Raw genomic sequence first — 16,151 nt, forward strand, 5'->3', positions numbered from 1 at the left:
TTGTGAAATCTTGACCGAATATATTTTTTATACAACCTATACTTTGAGTACTCTCCAGAGATTCATTTATACCAGTGCTTTTCAACCTTTTTGAGCACCATCCGCAATTTCTTTGCAAAAAAATTGATCCGCACAAACCTACCAAATATTTTTATACAAAAATAACACGAAGTTTTGTACAAGAACCATAGTGCGTGGAGGGTCGGGTATTTATACGAGCCATCCAGGACGCCTATCAGGAATACAGCGTATTTTCCACTATATATACTATATATAATATACCATTTTAAAAGTGATTCATCCTCGTCGCTTGTAGAGCTAGTGAACGCCCTTCTACTATTTAGGGTGATATATTGAACGTATTTTTGATCGAAGATTCAGTAGCTCCTATAGATTATTGGTCATTGTACGACTTCACTTTGCCTATATGTGAATGATGATTCGAGTGATCGGAACGTGTATTACATTGATAATTCTGTTGACTGGGATCAGTCAAATGGGGCAGTGTTTGCGCTTACGCATTTCATTTGTTAATCTTCTCAGAAAGGCTATACCGCTATATTAGGCGTCTGCGAACCACCATTTGTTGGTTATTTACGTCGACGCGAAATTAATTGAAAATCTTACTTACTCGACTCACTTACATTCTTTCCTGAACTTACTTACGTTCCTTACTTACTTTCGTCCTACGTTATTCCGTACGTCGGTCGTACGTTGCTGTTGCTGTACTACGTGCCTCATGCTATCTTCACCAAGTTACATGTTGCTGTTGCTACACTCATTGTCGGCTATCTTCATTCGAATCCAACTTGAGCGTGTTATTGCGTTATTAAAGTCATGGAACTCGTGTATGAATTACAACGATTAGCGTCCGTAGATAGCCCCATTAGACAGGCTTCTGCGCCTATAATCGGCAGCGCAGGACTTAGACCAGGGGCGGGCAACTTCTCCATCCGGTGGGCCGGATACGGGAACATGAACATGAGAGGGGCCGGATTCCTGAATTTTTTTTATGAGTTTAGGGTAACTCCCCCGGTGGGAACGCGCCACAGATCCGTCAATCCTACCATGCACTACCCTTTGTACATACAATTCAGAGACGCACACATTCCTGCAGTTGCGAACTATATCTGAGTTGGGTGACCGATTCACGGGCGAGCCCAGATCGGTAATATGAAAGTGATTGAAATCAGAGTATATATGGCATCTAGTCTAGAAATTTGTTGCATAAATGACTGAATTTGAGTGAGTGTATGAGTAAGTGGTTTCTTCGAAAATTGACAGCTCGTGTAATTATAATTTTGAACATTGATCATGGCATAAGAATATACATTCATGAGCTTACCGCACATTATTCACTTCGGGCGGGTTCATCCTTATTAATTACTTCGTTGAAAACTCCTGCAACCCAACGGCCTCGGGCTATTCTAGTGTATCTATGATACTGTATTCTCATAATCATGACACGTACGTAGAGACACTAAATCGCGCGAAGCGCGCGAATTTTTTTTAATTTGATTCCATCTGCCCGAAAATGTTCCACTATTTATAAATATTACGAATATTCTCGAAATATTTGGGAATGGCATGGTCCCATTCTCCCCTGCCTACGTCAATGCGGTGAACATCAGTTGTATTGGAAGGTCGCTTTGTCTTGCTAATGTTCATGCTCGAAAATGTTTGCGCCTAAAGGCCTGTATAGACGGCGGCGCGGGCTTCATCATCACGTAAGATCGAAAACTGTCGGCGGGCCACACAAAATCCCGTCGCGGGCCCGATCCGACCCGCGGGCCATATGTTGCCCGCCCCTGACTTAGACTATCGCGCAGAAACAGTAGTTGACAAACACCATGAATACCACAAACAACAACAGCAGCAGCCGGGAATCAATAATTATTCGGCGCTCTACACGTAGTAAAATTAGCGTGTCTTAGCGGCCGTCAAGATGCAATTTGAATTGACGAATTAGTTCCCAAATATCTAAGATTTTCATTCAACTTGAAAATTGTATTCACTTGACTTGTATTTTTAGTTTCTAATGTAGTAGTGTAAACTGAACCCTAGCGTACAAATGCGAACCGCAGAGGAGAATGATGCACTCCAAAAAGACACACCAAGTCGGAATCGTGTTCGTCTCACGAACTTAGGTTTTTCTGGTACGCCTACGTTTTTGCGATTCCAATATATACTTCGACTTTGCCTAAAATCCTGATGGGAGATTAAAAATAACAACATGCACAAAGTGATTAATAAAAGCATTATCATTTTCGATGTCACCCTTCCATCAGCTCTTTACCGGTTAATTCGATCACGTAGGCCAGTGGTCCCCAATCTTTTTCGGCTCGTGGACGCCTTGGTCGATATTTGAGCTGAAATTCCCCCCCCCCCCCTAAGAAAAAGTTGCCTGTTACTAAGAAGTTGCTTTTTAACGCACAGCCATTTGGTGACTGAGCAATATATGCCAAAAGGTATTCGGATATGCCCTAACTATGTTGAATGCGGACCGCATTACACTTTCGTAAAGTACCGCTGACAACTTCCATATCAATTATTTGACACTAGGTGTATTGTTATCAGTGGTGGCTTTTGGTGTGGTCGGTCGCCCAGGGGCCCTTGGTCGAAGGATCCCCCATCTTTGGTTTAAGTGCTTTTCCAAGGATTATAGCAAATAAACGTGGAAATCATTGTACCAACCATAAAGATGGTTCCGTACAGATGGGTCAATCGTCAAATCTCTGCATTTGTTAGAAAAGTTCCATAACCCGATAATCAAACATTGACGTGGTGTGTTGGCTTGTTACTAATGTCACTCGATAGTTTGCCAAATAAAAGTGGTAGCCTGTAGCAGGCCTGTAGCAGTGGTAGCCTGTAGCAGTTGTATAGCCGTTTCATTATTTCACGCTACATGCCATACATCTTCAACATGAAGACATGAGATATATTTAACCGGGTCACTTATTTTATAATTTTACAATTTATAATAAAAGAAGTCCCAGGAGCTACAACAATTCAACATTGAAGCCTAATTCAAAACCGTGTTACAGTGTCATACACGTGAGTGACGTAATTCTGGTCCATATGGCTAATTTATTTAAGTTGGTAATAATAAAAGCGAGGGGGGTCTGTAGGTGAAGCCCCCCAAAACCTGCGATTAAATACTTATAGGTCCCACTGGAAGTCTCGCCCAGGACCCCCCAATCGCAGGGCCACCACTGATTGTTATCAAAAATTTATCTAGATCAAAAGAAATTAGGCTATTACTTTCCGTTGTGGTAAAATTGCTCTAAATTTGGCTTGTTTTTTACTGGTCGGGTAGCTCCTGACTACAAATAAATCACCAAATTCGCTTTTGCGATGGCCGTGAGTTCAATCAATGAATTTCGTGTTTTTCACGCTAGCAGAGATGTTGGATTGAAAGGTAAACATTTTCTCCAACGGCCTCTTTGTACTGAATTCTCCCCGACTTTTTCCTGCTTGGTAGCAATATGGTCGAGAGGCTGTCGCGGACCTAACGACATCGCTCACGCGCGTCACATTTTCAAGGGGTGGAAGATTATTAAGGCATATGAATCCACCAATAGATACCTTCAAAGGACTAGTTTCGAACTTGCAGTTCTATAACATAAAAGTCGAAAATGTTGCGAACACAGTGTATCTTTCGTTACAACGCTAAATCCAAATTCCCCCCTAAAAGTTTCGAAATTCCCCAAAGGGGGAAATTCCCCCCGGTTGGGAACCACTGACGTAGGCTAAGAATGGATAAATGTTTCACAGTAATATATCGAACAACAAATATTTTTTACGAAATTAATTTTCCAGGTTGAAATTTTTTTGCGCTCTGCGTGACTAGAAATGGAATCCAGATAACTTTTCCTAGCACTTGTACTTGCGAATGTGGTGCATATATAGTAAGCCTGCCGCGTTGTTCTGCTGATACAGTCGAAAATTTCTATACGCAAGTCATCTAAAAAAATCAGTGATGGCACAGAACACCAGTAAGCCTCTCCTCGGTGCGAAGTTGCCAGTAGCCAATTTAACATGAGTATATGACGTCCAGATGAACCATGACGACTTTCCGTCGGAATGCGACCGTATGCTATATATGTAATCGACAAACACCATGAAAACCACAAACAACATATTTGAATGATTTGCTGCAGAAATCGTTGCAAAACATAGTGCTCTGTGCTTGTCCTATCCGTAGTTTAGTCAAGCTTATCTATTACAATTGCAATTTGTTTGCCTCAAATATATGCATGCATACTGTTGGCCGATAAAATATACATGGTCCTGTCGAGGCAAAAGTTAATCGTGTGTAGGCCTGTTGTTTACTTTCATATTAATGATTCACTTAGTTCGTGATGGCAGAGATCACACGGTCTTGCAAGCGTTTCGGATGTTATCACTAGGACAAGTCTTTTGTAATAAAATGTTGAAAATGTTGCAGTAAAAAGTTGCATTTATGAACAAGGTGTTAAACATCGTTAGGGTATCATATATACTCGAAATGTTCCGTTGTATAGCTACGCAGTTCCGTTCTTTCTGCACTATTCAATCGATCATGCATACATGGTATGTTCTTTGGATTTGAAACCTAGATGACAGCATTTCGCTAACAGCTCCCCCAGAACTGTCAAATTTGGTACTTCCCATTGCAAGGACGGCCTGGCGAGACCACTGAGAATTATATTTTTTGCCGGAGCAGCAGCAAGAAAATACCATCACGCGGAAATAATTTCCCGCAAAAAGTCAAACAGCAAACCTATAAGCAAAGCAAGTCAAATACCATATCCCAAACACCTAGGTCAGCAAAATTGATCGAAGGTATTACAGCAAAATTCAGTCGTGTTGGCGACTTTAACAATGTCAATGGCCTGAAAAAGGTGACCCAGTGAAAATGTAATTTTCGACGGTCACGCTTGGGCGTCCGTGAAATGGTAACGTACCTGGAATTTGAACAGACAGACCGACAGACAGACAGACAGACATTTTATTGCTTCGTCAAACAGAAAAAGTTGACTGGAGGTGACGATATGGCCTATGAAGGCCTTGTTACTCGTCACCTCCATGGCAGTGAAATAATCAAGTGCACTCATCCCAATAAATATAACAGTGGACAATCTGCAACATGAAAGAAAATAATAATCACAAATAGAAGACAATAATAAACACAAATATATAACAAAGACAGTAGCCATGGCAACATACTAGGTAAAGCAATATGAAGCCAATAAATAGATGTATGATTTATAAATCAACGGGTACTAGATAGTAGATACTCTCATTTCTGATTATAATTTGAAAAAAGGTAACGACAGTGAATTAATCAAGCGATCTTAATATACATTTATATCAATCTAAGATTCAAAGTACTACTTGGAGTGAAAATGACTAATTAACTAACTAAGATATCTCAACAAGACTAGCCAAAACCTATGTCCTTTGTGCTGGCTTAGCCTATAGCCAAGTCATGCTTCCACTTCTAATTTGGAGTTGCTGACTTTCTATGTTTAAGGTTATGCAAGCCAACTTTTGCGTCATAGATATCATTGAGATATAGCTAATCCATCACATTGCTCTTTTTTATGCAAATCAAACCAAATCGATCGCGGTTTTATAGCATGTTTTTAAATCACTCCTTTACATTTTGCTCAATTCTTGATAAAAGATGCAGTGTTATATGAAAAATAGGAACAAGTTGAAGTTGCAATATAAAATTCTCACGAACGGCTGAAAACAAAATACTACATATTGTGAGTATCTAAGAAGCTGCCGGAAGCAGAAAAAAGTCGCAAAAGTTGCAAAAACACAAGTTATCAATGAATCGTGAGATTATATTTCTATCTGATCAAGACACACGCACTGTACACTGTACATGCGATAAGACACACTGCGATGTAATGAACAGATAGGAGGATACCGACCAGCGCGATCTCTTAAACTAGCCTCCATATCGACATAGTGACCTATTTCACAGTTATTATTCTCTTTATTCACAGTAAAACTGGTAGATACACACATAATCCGGGGAGCAACCTGCCCCCAAAGGAAAATGGCGAGATTGGAGTAAATTTTTAAAATTTCAGTAATACATTCAAATTGTTATTCCTATGCAATACACGGAGAAGTCAGATTACAGAACTGCAGCAGATGAAGAATTGGCAAGGGTTACAGAGCAGAGGTAGAGATGATTGAAGATGAAGAATCGAAATTACAGAAATTATGCTGTGATTCACAAGTGTAATTTTAGTCCAGTGGTGCATTCAGGGCCTTCCGAAGAATGTGCACAGTGCCCAATAATGTGATCTTTTGGATCATGTCGAATCGAACGTTACCCGGAATTTGTTGGATATGTCTCATGAGTTTTTTGCTCACGACCCCTGTAGCACCAATGACTATCGGTACAATGTTTATTTTGCATCGCCACATTTTCTCACATTCCATTTTGAGGTCTGCGTATTTGGAGTATTTTTCTGATTCTTTTTGCAGTAGGTTGTGATCAGCTGGGACAGCCAGTTCAATGAATAAGCATTCTCTTTTCTTTTTTAGTTTGACGATTATATCCGGGCGGTTGCTCCTGATTTCGCGGTCAGTTATAACTGGTACATCCCACAGAATTTTTACTTGTTCGTTTTCTGTCACTGGTGCTGGGCTGTAATCGTACCAATTTTTTGTCGAAGTGGTGATGTCAAAATGTTTGCATAATTCAAGATGAATGTAGTGACCAATCCTATTGTGTCTCCATGTGTATTCGGTAGCTGCAAGTGCACCACAGCCGGACATGAGATGTGCTACAGTTTCATTTTGGTTGTGGCACATTCTGCATTTGCCGTCCGTGTTTTGCTTCAGAATTCTTTTGCGATAGTATTTTGTAGGAAGCGATTGGTCTTGTGCTGCGAAAATGAATCCTTCGCTTGCCGGTTTCAGGCCAGAGCTGGATAGCCAGGTCCATGAAAGCTCGTCTACATGGGGCTGTGAAGTTAACTTCTTGTGCTGTCCATGAAGAGGCATCGACTCCCATATCGTTTCTCTCATTTTGAGCGTTGCATTTTTGTATCGGACTCGTGCTGCTTTTGCTATTGTTGTGGGTTTAGCAACAGTGTTTTCTGCAGTGTACAGTAGGGTGGAGTGAAAATGACTTTTTTTTTTCAAATCAAAAAAGGCCTTCCTCAATCCTGACAAATGACCTAAAACTTCAATTAAAAGTGACTTCAGGGTGTTGCCCCCATTTTCCAGCCGGCAACCCCCCAATTTCTGCGCGTGGGGGGGTAAAATGGCCCATCTCGGCAACCGCTGGTCGTAGAGTCATGATATATAGCTCAAAATCTGCGGAAGCATCATGTTTCTATCTGTCTTCTGAAGAAAGTTTTCTCTATTGTGAACACAAAATGAGTTATAGCCAAAAAACTATATATACGCACATTTTTGTTGAAATTCAGCATTTATTCTGACGAATTGTGATCTGTCATTAGTTTTTTTTTAAAGTAAAGTAACACACTGGCAATACCGAATATTGGGCCCATATTACAAATATATTCACAACACAGTCCTTTTAAAATCGGTTCAAAACATCATAATGAAACACTCACATTTAACGACTTTTATTAAAAATGCATTCTTTTGTCAAGTTTTTTCATCAGTTTACGATACTTAATTTTTCGGCGAATGAGGCCATATCTCGTCTTTGAAATCTCGAAACTAGTGCTGATACTTCTGTTACGAGCTTTACATGTCGTTCCACTGTTTGATTGTGGCATGGATGAAACAAAATCAGAGGCTTCTCGCGGCATTCTTCTAACTCTGCATCAGTTAAGTGCTCAATCGTTGGAGGAAGTTGTTGATAAGGTTCAATATCAACCAATTCGTGGTATGCCTTGGCTTTGGGACACAGAATAAACGAATAGGACCCCAGTTCAATTGGTTGGAACTGCTATGACTTTCAATGTCCACAAGTGAATTTTATTCAGCGGCATGTTTTTGAAACGCAAGCACCTTGGTCACACCCTTATTTCGTATGTCTTCATTATCATCTACCAGCATTGCAATCATAATATTTTCGGGGTTTGTGAAATAACCGTCTCTTGTCACCACATTCAAAGCAATTTTCCGAACGTTTCGGTCAGAGAAATTCAAAACCTGTTGAATCAAGTTGAAGATGTTTCTGGGTCCATGTTTTATATGTTTGTCTCCCTTGATCTCAAACCAAGTCGGAAAATATACTTCAAGGCAAAAACGAACCAGAATCTCTAGGTTCAGAGGCGGTTCATCAACTGTTACATAATACCGTAAAACTCTGCACTGCATCCTAAAGTTAGCCATCTTGAATGCGCAACCGGTGGTCCAACCTCCAAGTAAGCCAGATCATCATCAGCATTTCCTTGAATAATTGCCCAGCACATTTATAAGCATATAACTGGTCCTTACTTAAGTCACTAACAATTTCCTATGGTAGCTTTTGAAAGGCCATAAGTGGTGGCGAGAGCTTTTTGAATTGAGTAACTGACCAACAAGATGCACTTCCACGTAGTTTTTTTCAATTGGGTGTGACCAAGGTGCTGGCGATTCGAAAACATGCCGCTGAATAAAATTCACTCCTGGACATTGAGAGTCATAGCGGTTCCAACCAATTGAACTGCGGTCCTGTTCGTTTATTCTGCGTCTCAAAGTTGAACTTGGAAGCAAAGGTATACCACGAGTTGGTTGATATTGAACCTTATATCAACAACTTTCTCCAGCGATTGAGCACTTAACTGATGCAGAGTTAGAAGAATGCCGCGAGAAGCCTCTGATTTTGTTTCATCCATGCCACAATCAAACAGTGCATGGAACATCATGCAAAGCTCGTAACAGAAGCATCAGGGCACGTTTCGGGATTTCAAAGACGAGATGGCCTCATTCGCCGAAAAATTAAGTCTCGTAAACTGATGAAAAAACTTGACAAAAGAATGCATTTTTAATATAAGACGTTCAATGTGAATGTTTCATTATGATGTTTTGAACCGATTTTAAATGGACTGTGTTGTGAATATATTTGTAATATGGGCCCAATATTCGGTATTGCCAGTGTGTTACTTTACTTTAAAAAAAAACTAATGACAGATCACAATTCGTCAGAATAAATGCTGAATTTCAACAAAAATGTGCGTATATATAGTTTTTTGGCTATAACTCATTTTGTGTTCACAATAGAGAAAACTTTCTTCAGAAGACAGATAGAAACATGATGCTTCCGCAGATTTTGAGCTATATATCATGACTCTACGACCAGCGGTTGCCGAGATGGGCCATTTTACCCCCCCACGCGCAGAAATTGGGGGGTTGCCGGCTGGAAAATGGGGGTAACACCCTGAAGTCACTTTTAATTGAAGTTTTAGGTCATTTGTCAGGATTGAGGAAGGCCTTTTTTGATTTGAAAAAAAAAAGTCATTTTCACTCCACCCTAGTGTACAGGTTAGCTGTTTCTATGTTGACTTCTTTGACGTACTTGTCGTGACGATAGCTCAGAGATTTTGTTTTGCGCTGTTTGTCTTCCTGTGCAATGAGGTTGCAGTAAATGTTATCGCTGTTGTTGATGTACTGTGACAAGCCGATGATTTCTGTTTTGAAAGTTTGTTCAATTTCTTGTAGTCCTCGACCACCTTTTTTTCTGGGGATGTACAGTCTTTGTGTGTCAGATTTTGGGTGATGCATGTGGTGCATTGTCATCAGTTTTCTCGTCTTTGTGTCCAATTTTTTAATTTCATCTTTGCGCCAGTTCACCACACCAAAGCTATATCTCAAGACAGGCACTGCAAGACTGTTTATGGCATTGATTTTGTTTTTGGAATTGAGTTCAGTTTTGAGAATTGACTTGAGCCTGCTGATGTATTCTTTTTTTAGACTTGATTTCATTGCAGCATGTTTATTGTTGTCGCTTTCACAGATCCCTAGATATTTATAGTGATCTTCAGCATTCAATTCTGTTATGGTTTCACCCATTTTGAAGTTCATGTCGCCAGTGCTGGTGGCTCTTCCACGTCGTATGGTAAGTTTTGAGCATTTATCCAAGCCAAATTTCATTTTTATATCATCCGAAAACTCATGCACAATTTTCATTTGGTTATTCAGGTCCGTATCAGATTTCGCATACAGTTTCAGATCATCCATGAACAAAAGGTGATGAATCTTTTGACCTTCAGAATTTGCTGCTTTTTTCATCACGTATCCTGTTTCATTTTTTCTCAGCAACTCACTGAGTGGAGCTAAGCTGAGGCAGAATAGAAGTGGTGAGAATGAGTCGCCTTGGAAGATACCATTGCATATCTGAATTGTACAGGTTTCTGTTTCACCTTGGTCATGTTTGATCAACAGTTTTGTATGCCAATTTTTCATTGAATTTTCAATAAATCTGATGATGATCGGATTCATTTTGTACATACGCATTGTTTTCAGTATCCACGTGTGAGGGACTGAATCGAAAGCTTTTTTGTAATCTATCCATGCCATGCTGAGGTTAGTGTGTCTCCTCTTGCAGTTTTCAAGAATGGTTTTGTCAAGGAGCAGGTGGTCCTTACAGCCAAGGGCGCCTTCCTTGCATCCTTTCTGCTCAGGCGGTAGAAGATTTTCTAGGTGTTTGTAGCTTCGTTTTGCCAGGATTTTGGTCAGTGTTTTGTACATGGTTGTCAGGCATGTTATTGGCCTGTAGTTCTTGGGGTCCCTGGTGTTTTCATTTTTTGAAATAAGATAGGTGATCCCTTGTGTGAACCAGGCTGGGATCTCGTGCGAGCTGGTTGAGGATAAAAGCTCATTGTAGGTCACCGCTAGGTAATAATGTGTTGCAGTTAGTTTTTTTAGCCAAAAGTTTTTGATCTGGTCAGGACCAGCTGCTTTCCAGTTCAGTGAACAGTTATTATTATTATTAATATTATTATTACACGGGTATTACAGTGACGCTTATCGTCGTGTAGGCCTTGTGCGTCACGAAACAGACATAGATGCAGTTCAGTTTCATAGTACAGTTCAGATTCATTCTACAGTCAGTAACTTCAACATCATGCATTGCTTTCTCGTTGGACGACTTTCAATTAGCGCATTCACTGTTTCACTCTTTCTCTTGCATGCGTCCGTCTTCATGTCTCAGCTGCCGACTTTATGAGAGCGTGGCTGGCTCTGTGTCTGGGCTTCTTCAACACACTGTTAGTACAGCGCGGAGCCCAGATAACCTCCGACACATAGAAACATGGTAGAGCCGAGACCCGAACCAAGAACCATTGGTGTCGTGACCATGTCGCTTAGCACATTGCGCCACTCGCTTCCTCGGCCTATTTCGCAGTTTTTGCTCTTTCAATTCCTTGTGAGTACGTTCTTTCATCGGGTATTTTCTGGGCTTTTTTGTCACCGTAAGAACAGTGACGTGGTGTAAGATGAGCCCAAATAAACCTCCGACGCGGAATCGAACCCGAGCAGCCCGGTTAGCAGGCGTTTATCGTCACCAGGACGCTAATTTACCCACATAGAAATATAAATGCGAGTGACAAGCGAGAAAAAGTTCAAGGTTACCAAATAAAGCCTTTTGATGGGACTTACACTATCATGCTTTTACGCCTCATCTACATTGATTGTAATGAATATCTGCACTAATAATAATTATCAATGGATTATATATTTTCATCCGCTCAAAAGACATAATGTACAATGTACATGTAGGCCTACTTCTACAATGATATACACAATTACGCTCTCTTAATTTAGCATCTACCTCGACCCACTAGTGATCGATATAATATTGTTCAATGTTGATCTTTATTCGACTCTCTTTCCTTCAAACGCCATTCTTTGCTCTTTTCGTTAGCCTTTTTTTGTGCGCCCGTCATCGGGTCTGGGGATTATTGCCGTGGTAAAAACGAGCAAGACAGGCGAAAAGTGACCAGCTAAACCTCCTACTACATACGTCATTAGCATGCTCAGGGAATGGTAGTGCCATACTCTTTTCATTCAATCTCACCCTTGAAACCTGTCTAGTGTATAGTGCGCGGTTAAAAAGTAAGCAATGTAAGAAACCTATTGCTCTAGATAACCTTTGTATATACGTCGTCCTTGTAAAAGTAATCAGTTGCCATGCCACAGTGAGCGACTAAAATAACTTTTTCTCACTTCATCTATTCGAGGTTAGTTATTATTTAGAACGCGTTTTTATTATACGTTTCCGATGTCTTTACGTTATTGATATGGTGTGCTTGAGTGATATGGTTTACTGGCTTGATATGGAGTACTATTTCCATTATAGGTTGTAATTATACCGAATAAACGAGGAAACTACGCCACACCATCGTGCGTCTCATTTTCCCAAGGCGGTGTGCTCATTGGAGAAGATGCCATCATAGCAAATTTATTCAAGGATCCAAGCAATATGATATCAAGTGGGATATTTTTTTTATTATGCTTCAGATCGGCGCCGGTCTTCGAATTCATCGACGGCGTACCAGTTATAAGATTGTCCGAAATTATTTGAAGTGGAAATACAGAACATAGATTGACCGAGTATAGGTTAGGTTTAGCTAGAGGCTATATACCCGACTTGAGCCCGATCGATATCTATTGGGCAGTCCGAAAGTGAGAGTAAGCTTCACCCCCATAGGGATACCATATTTTAGGAATCTGAGAAGAGGACACTTTTTCAAAAATTTCAGACTTACAAGGCTGGAGAAAAATCCGGAAATATTGGTTAATTTTACTCACCCAAGTTAGTGGTTGGGGACTAAAAAAAAAGTCATCTTTCCGACTCAATTCCCCAAATACCGACTTTCCATGACACTTTCAGGTGGTTGACTATAAAAAAAGGTAATTTTTCTGGCTTCAATTCCGAAAAAAGGCGCTGATTTCTAAGAAGTCGTTCCAATTTCCGCTTACTTCCAACCAAAAGTTTCAAAAAAGAGGACATTTAGGCGTCCTCCGAGGACACTTTAAAAAAAAATCGAAAAAGAAGATAAAAGGACGTATGGTAACCCTACACCCCATGCAATAAGACTTCTGCGAACTATCCCTTTAGTTTGTTGATGGCCAATTAACTTTTTGAGTAGTTCTAGTTCTTGCGTCGTTCAGACGTCGGTTTAAAACATTTACATGTAGAATAACTAGAAAATACGTCCCGTTCGGCGTGAATCATGATACTGGTGTTCTGTTATGTTATATTTGAAACCATTGCAAGCCAACACTCATCACTACTAACCAGTGCTGGGATGACTCGAGTCATGACTTGATTCGAGTCAGACTCGAGTCGACTTTTTCGTATGACTTGACTTGACTCGAGTCACTTTGCAAAAATGAACTTGACTTGACTCGACGCATCAGAAACGTAGATTGACTCGTGACTAGGAGCAAACTTTACGAGTCAATTTCAAGTCATCAAGTAAACGTTGACGATTTAACCACCCAGTGTTAAATATGCTCGGATTCTTCGCGATACGCCGGTGTGACTTGTGAGAGCAGCCAGTCATTCACTGACATTATGTTTCACTGATCCTCGATTGTTACATCACAAACAAATTGACCGAAAACGATACGATCACAGCTTACGTTGCCAGTAGATTAATCTAATAGCAACGTATCTTTGTTTCTTAATCGACTCATTGTGCATTACGCTGTGCTCACTTTTTACCGACTCCCTTGATTAGTTTAAATCGAACGAACATAGCCTACGCGTTTATATTCGCACGAATATGTAGATGGACGTATTGAATTGTACCACTTTTCGAATCTTGTATTATATCCTCTATTTTGGCTGATAATAACGGACTGTAGCCTGTACCTATGTAGTAACCAGAGGGGGTCAAAGTAGTCACCGTCGCTACTCAAGTAGAAGTAGAAGTAACGCCGGAATTTCTACTCAAGTAGAAGTAGAAGTGGTGGTTCACAAGTAAGTAAGTAAGTAGGTATTTTACGCTTATTTGTGCCTACAAAACTGAAAACTGTCAAGTAGAAGTAGAAGTAGTCTAAAATCATAACTACTTAAAAAGTAGTGTGGGTAGAAAAAATCTACTTCAAGTACTTCAAAAAGTAGAAGTACTTCGTTACTGACCACCTCTGGTAGTAACTCGCATATTTTATTGACAGTTCGACGTCTGCGTGACCGATACAACGCGTTTATACATGTATATTTAGGCTAACTATATATTCGTCATTAGATTAAAGACAAATGGCCAATTAATCGGTCTTTCGCCCAGTTTGCAAAATGTAATGACTCTGCATCATCACTCATACTTCGAAAATTCAATTTGACTTGAATAGTGACTTGACTTGACTCGAGTTGACTCGAGTCACCTCCAAAAATCGAGTAACGTGACGTGAATGGAGTCACCTTCGAAAATCTATTGACTTGACTTGACTCAAGTCAAAATGTGCAATGACTCGAGATGACTCGTGACTCGAAGGTAGTGACTTGATCCCAACACTGCTACTAACAGTGGCGTAGCCATGGGTTGAGTTTTGGGAGTCGAACCTCCCCAACCTCCCTACCCCGTTTCCACTTTTGCAAAGCCGAGCCGTTAGCTCTATGTCTAGTTCTATAGTTGCGAGTTTGAAAAGTGAGTAGATATAGTTCTAGTTTTAGTTGCGCGTTTTGAAAATCAAATCGTTTGTACCAGTCTGCTGGCAAAGCTGATCTCTGAAGACACATATATGAAATCTCGCGAAAATGCTTAAATCAATGAGTACATCGCAGGGAAACTAATATTATAATCTGGGTCGAGTACGGGACCGACATGACACTTTGTCAGCCCCATCGAATAACTGGTCTTATGTCCCATTGGGTGTTCAATTCCACAAGCCCCCTAGCCCCCCACTTACTTCTTGTTATAATTTAATCACTACTAGGGGTGGGGACAATTATTTGTGTACTCGAATCTGAATCGAGTATTCATTTTAATGATTCGAGTCGACTAAAAAAGACGATTATTTCGTTCACTGAAATCATACGCTTTCACCACTGAACGTTCATTCATCAACGAGAATTAAATTGACGATAAAATTGAACCTTGATTGTCCGTATCGCAGCATACAAAACGTGGTAAAAAGCTAAGAACGTTTCTAGAAATAGCACATTTCGGAAGTCATGATCACCCACAACATCGTCACAAAGTGCAATGAAATCGGTATGGTCGATAAATATATCAAAGTATCTCTAATGTGATGAATACCAGGCATTATATTCTTAGTGGTGGCATAAAAGGTACATATTTGAACTTTGATACATTACATTCTGTTATGACGTCATATTGAGTGATACTCGAATACTCGACTCGACTCTAAGCATACGTGATTCAGAATCGGATCACTCAGGTACTCGGTTTTGCCCAGCCCTAATCACTACCCCTGTACACGCAATTCAAAGAAACGAGTATTTTCCCGCCGTGAATCATCTCCAGTATAACGCGATCTACGCGAGATATAGTTGTTGATCTAATATTTCTATCGGCTTATTCCTCGTTTCTTTTGTGGATGAAATTTATCAATGATGTTAGTACTTGCATGTATTACTGTTAATTCCTTAACAGTATTATTACTGATACTGCTGAAAACCGAAACAGCACTTCGTCAGCCCCCTCCCAAAAAAGTTGGGCTTGGGCCACCGCAGAATGATCAACCTTACTCGGGGTTTCTTCCCCAAGACCTCCCTCTTACGACGAGTCTTTTCACCACTACTCTGAAATAGGGAGTTTTATGGCTATGAGCTGTCTGTGGGTGATTGCTATCTAGTAACGTAGATTGCGAAAAAACTTCAAAATTCATGACTTAAAATTTGTCAATAATATTGGTAATTGCATTTATTGCTATTGATTTTTTATCCTCTCTCGGCCTACGTGATCATATTTACCGGTAGAAATGAGGGCCTGTTATCTTCGAAAAGTCAGGGCACATATTTACTAATTACACTGGTCGACATGATTTTTGTTTTTTGGCCAAGATGATGGCTATCAAGTCAATTTCCGTGCGCTGATTAGGAATATCAAGTCGCTTTTTTTCTATCACGTCAAGATTCTTTATAATCTGTGATTTAAAATTTTGCATTTCAGTGGTAAAAACAACCTGTTCTGTGACGTATTCCTTGCTGTTAGGCCATATCTATGACCATTGTGACGTTATCAGAGTTCGTCAAAGTATTTACTATATAGGTA

At 40.1% G+C, this 16,151-nt stretch overlaps 1 protein-coding gene across 1 annotated transcript in view; it reads left to right on the plus strand.

The window, feature by feature from the left end:
• LOC145451936 (uncharacterized) overlaps nt 1-16,151 on the plus strand; it is a 36,032-nt gene that overhangs the window by 1,701 nt on the left and 18,180 nt on the right. The window contains exon 2 of the mRNA XM_080330154.1: nt 12,266-12,398. Coding sequence (XP_080186280.1) covers nt 12,266-12,398 — 133 coding nt within the window. The remainder of the gene's footprint in view (nt 1-12,265; nt 12,399-16,151) is intronic.

The sequence above is a fragment of the Botryllus schlosseri genome, chromosome 12 (assembly GCF_051294905.1).
Source record: "Botryllus schlosseri isolate E-star chromosome 12, Bs_hap1, whole genome shotgun sequence".
NCBI classification, from domain to species: Eukaryota; Metazoa; Chordata; class Ascidiacea; order Stolidobranchia; family Styelidae; genus Botryllus; species Botryllus schlosseri.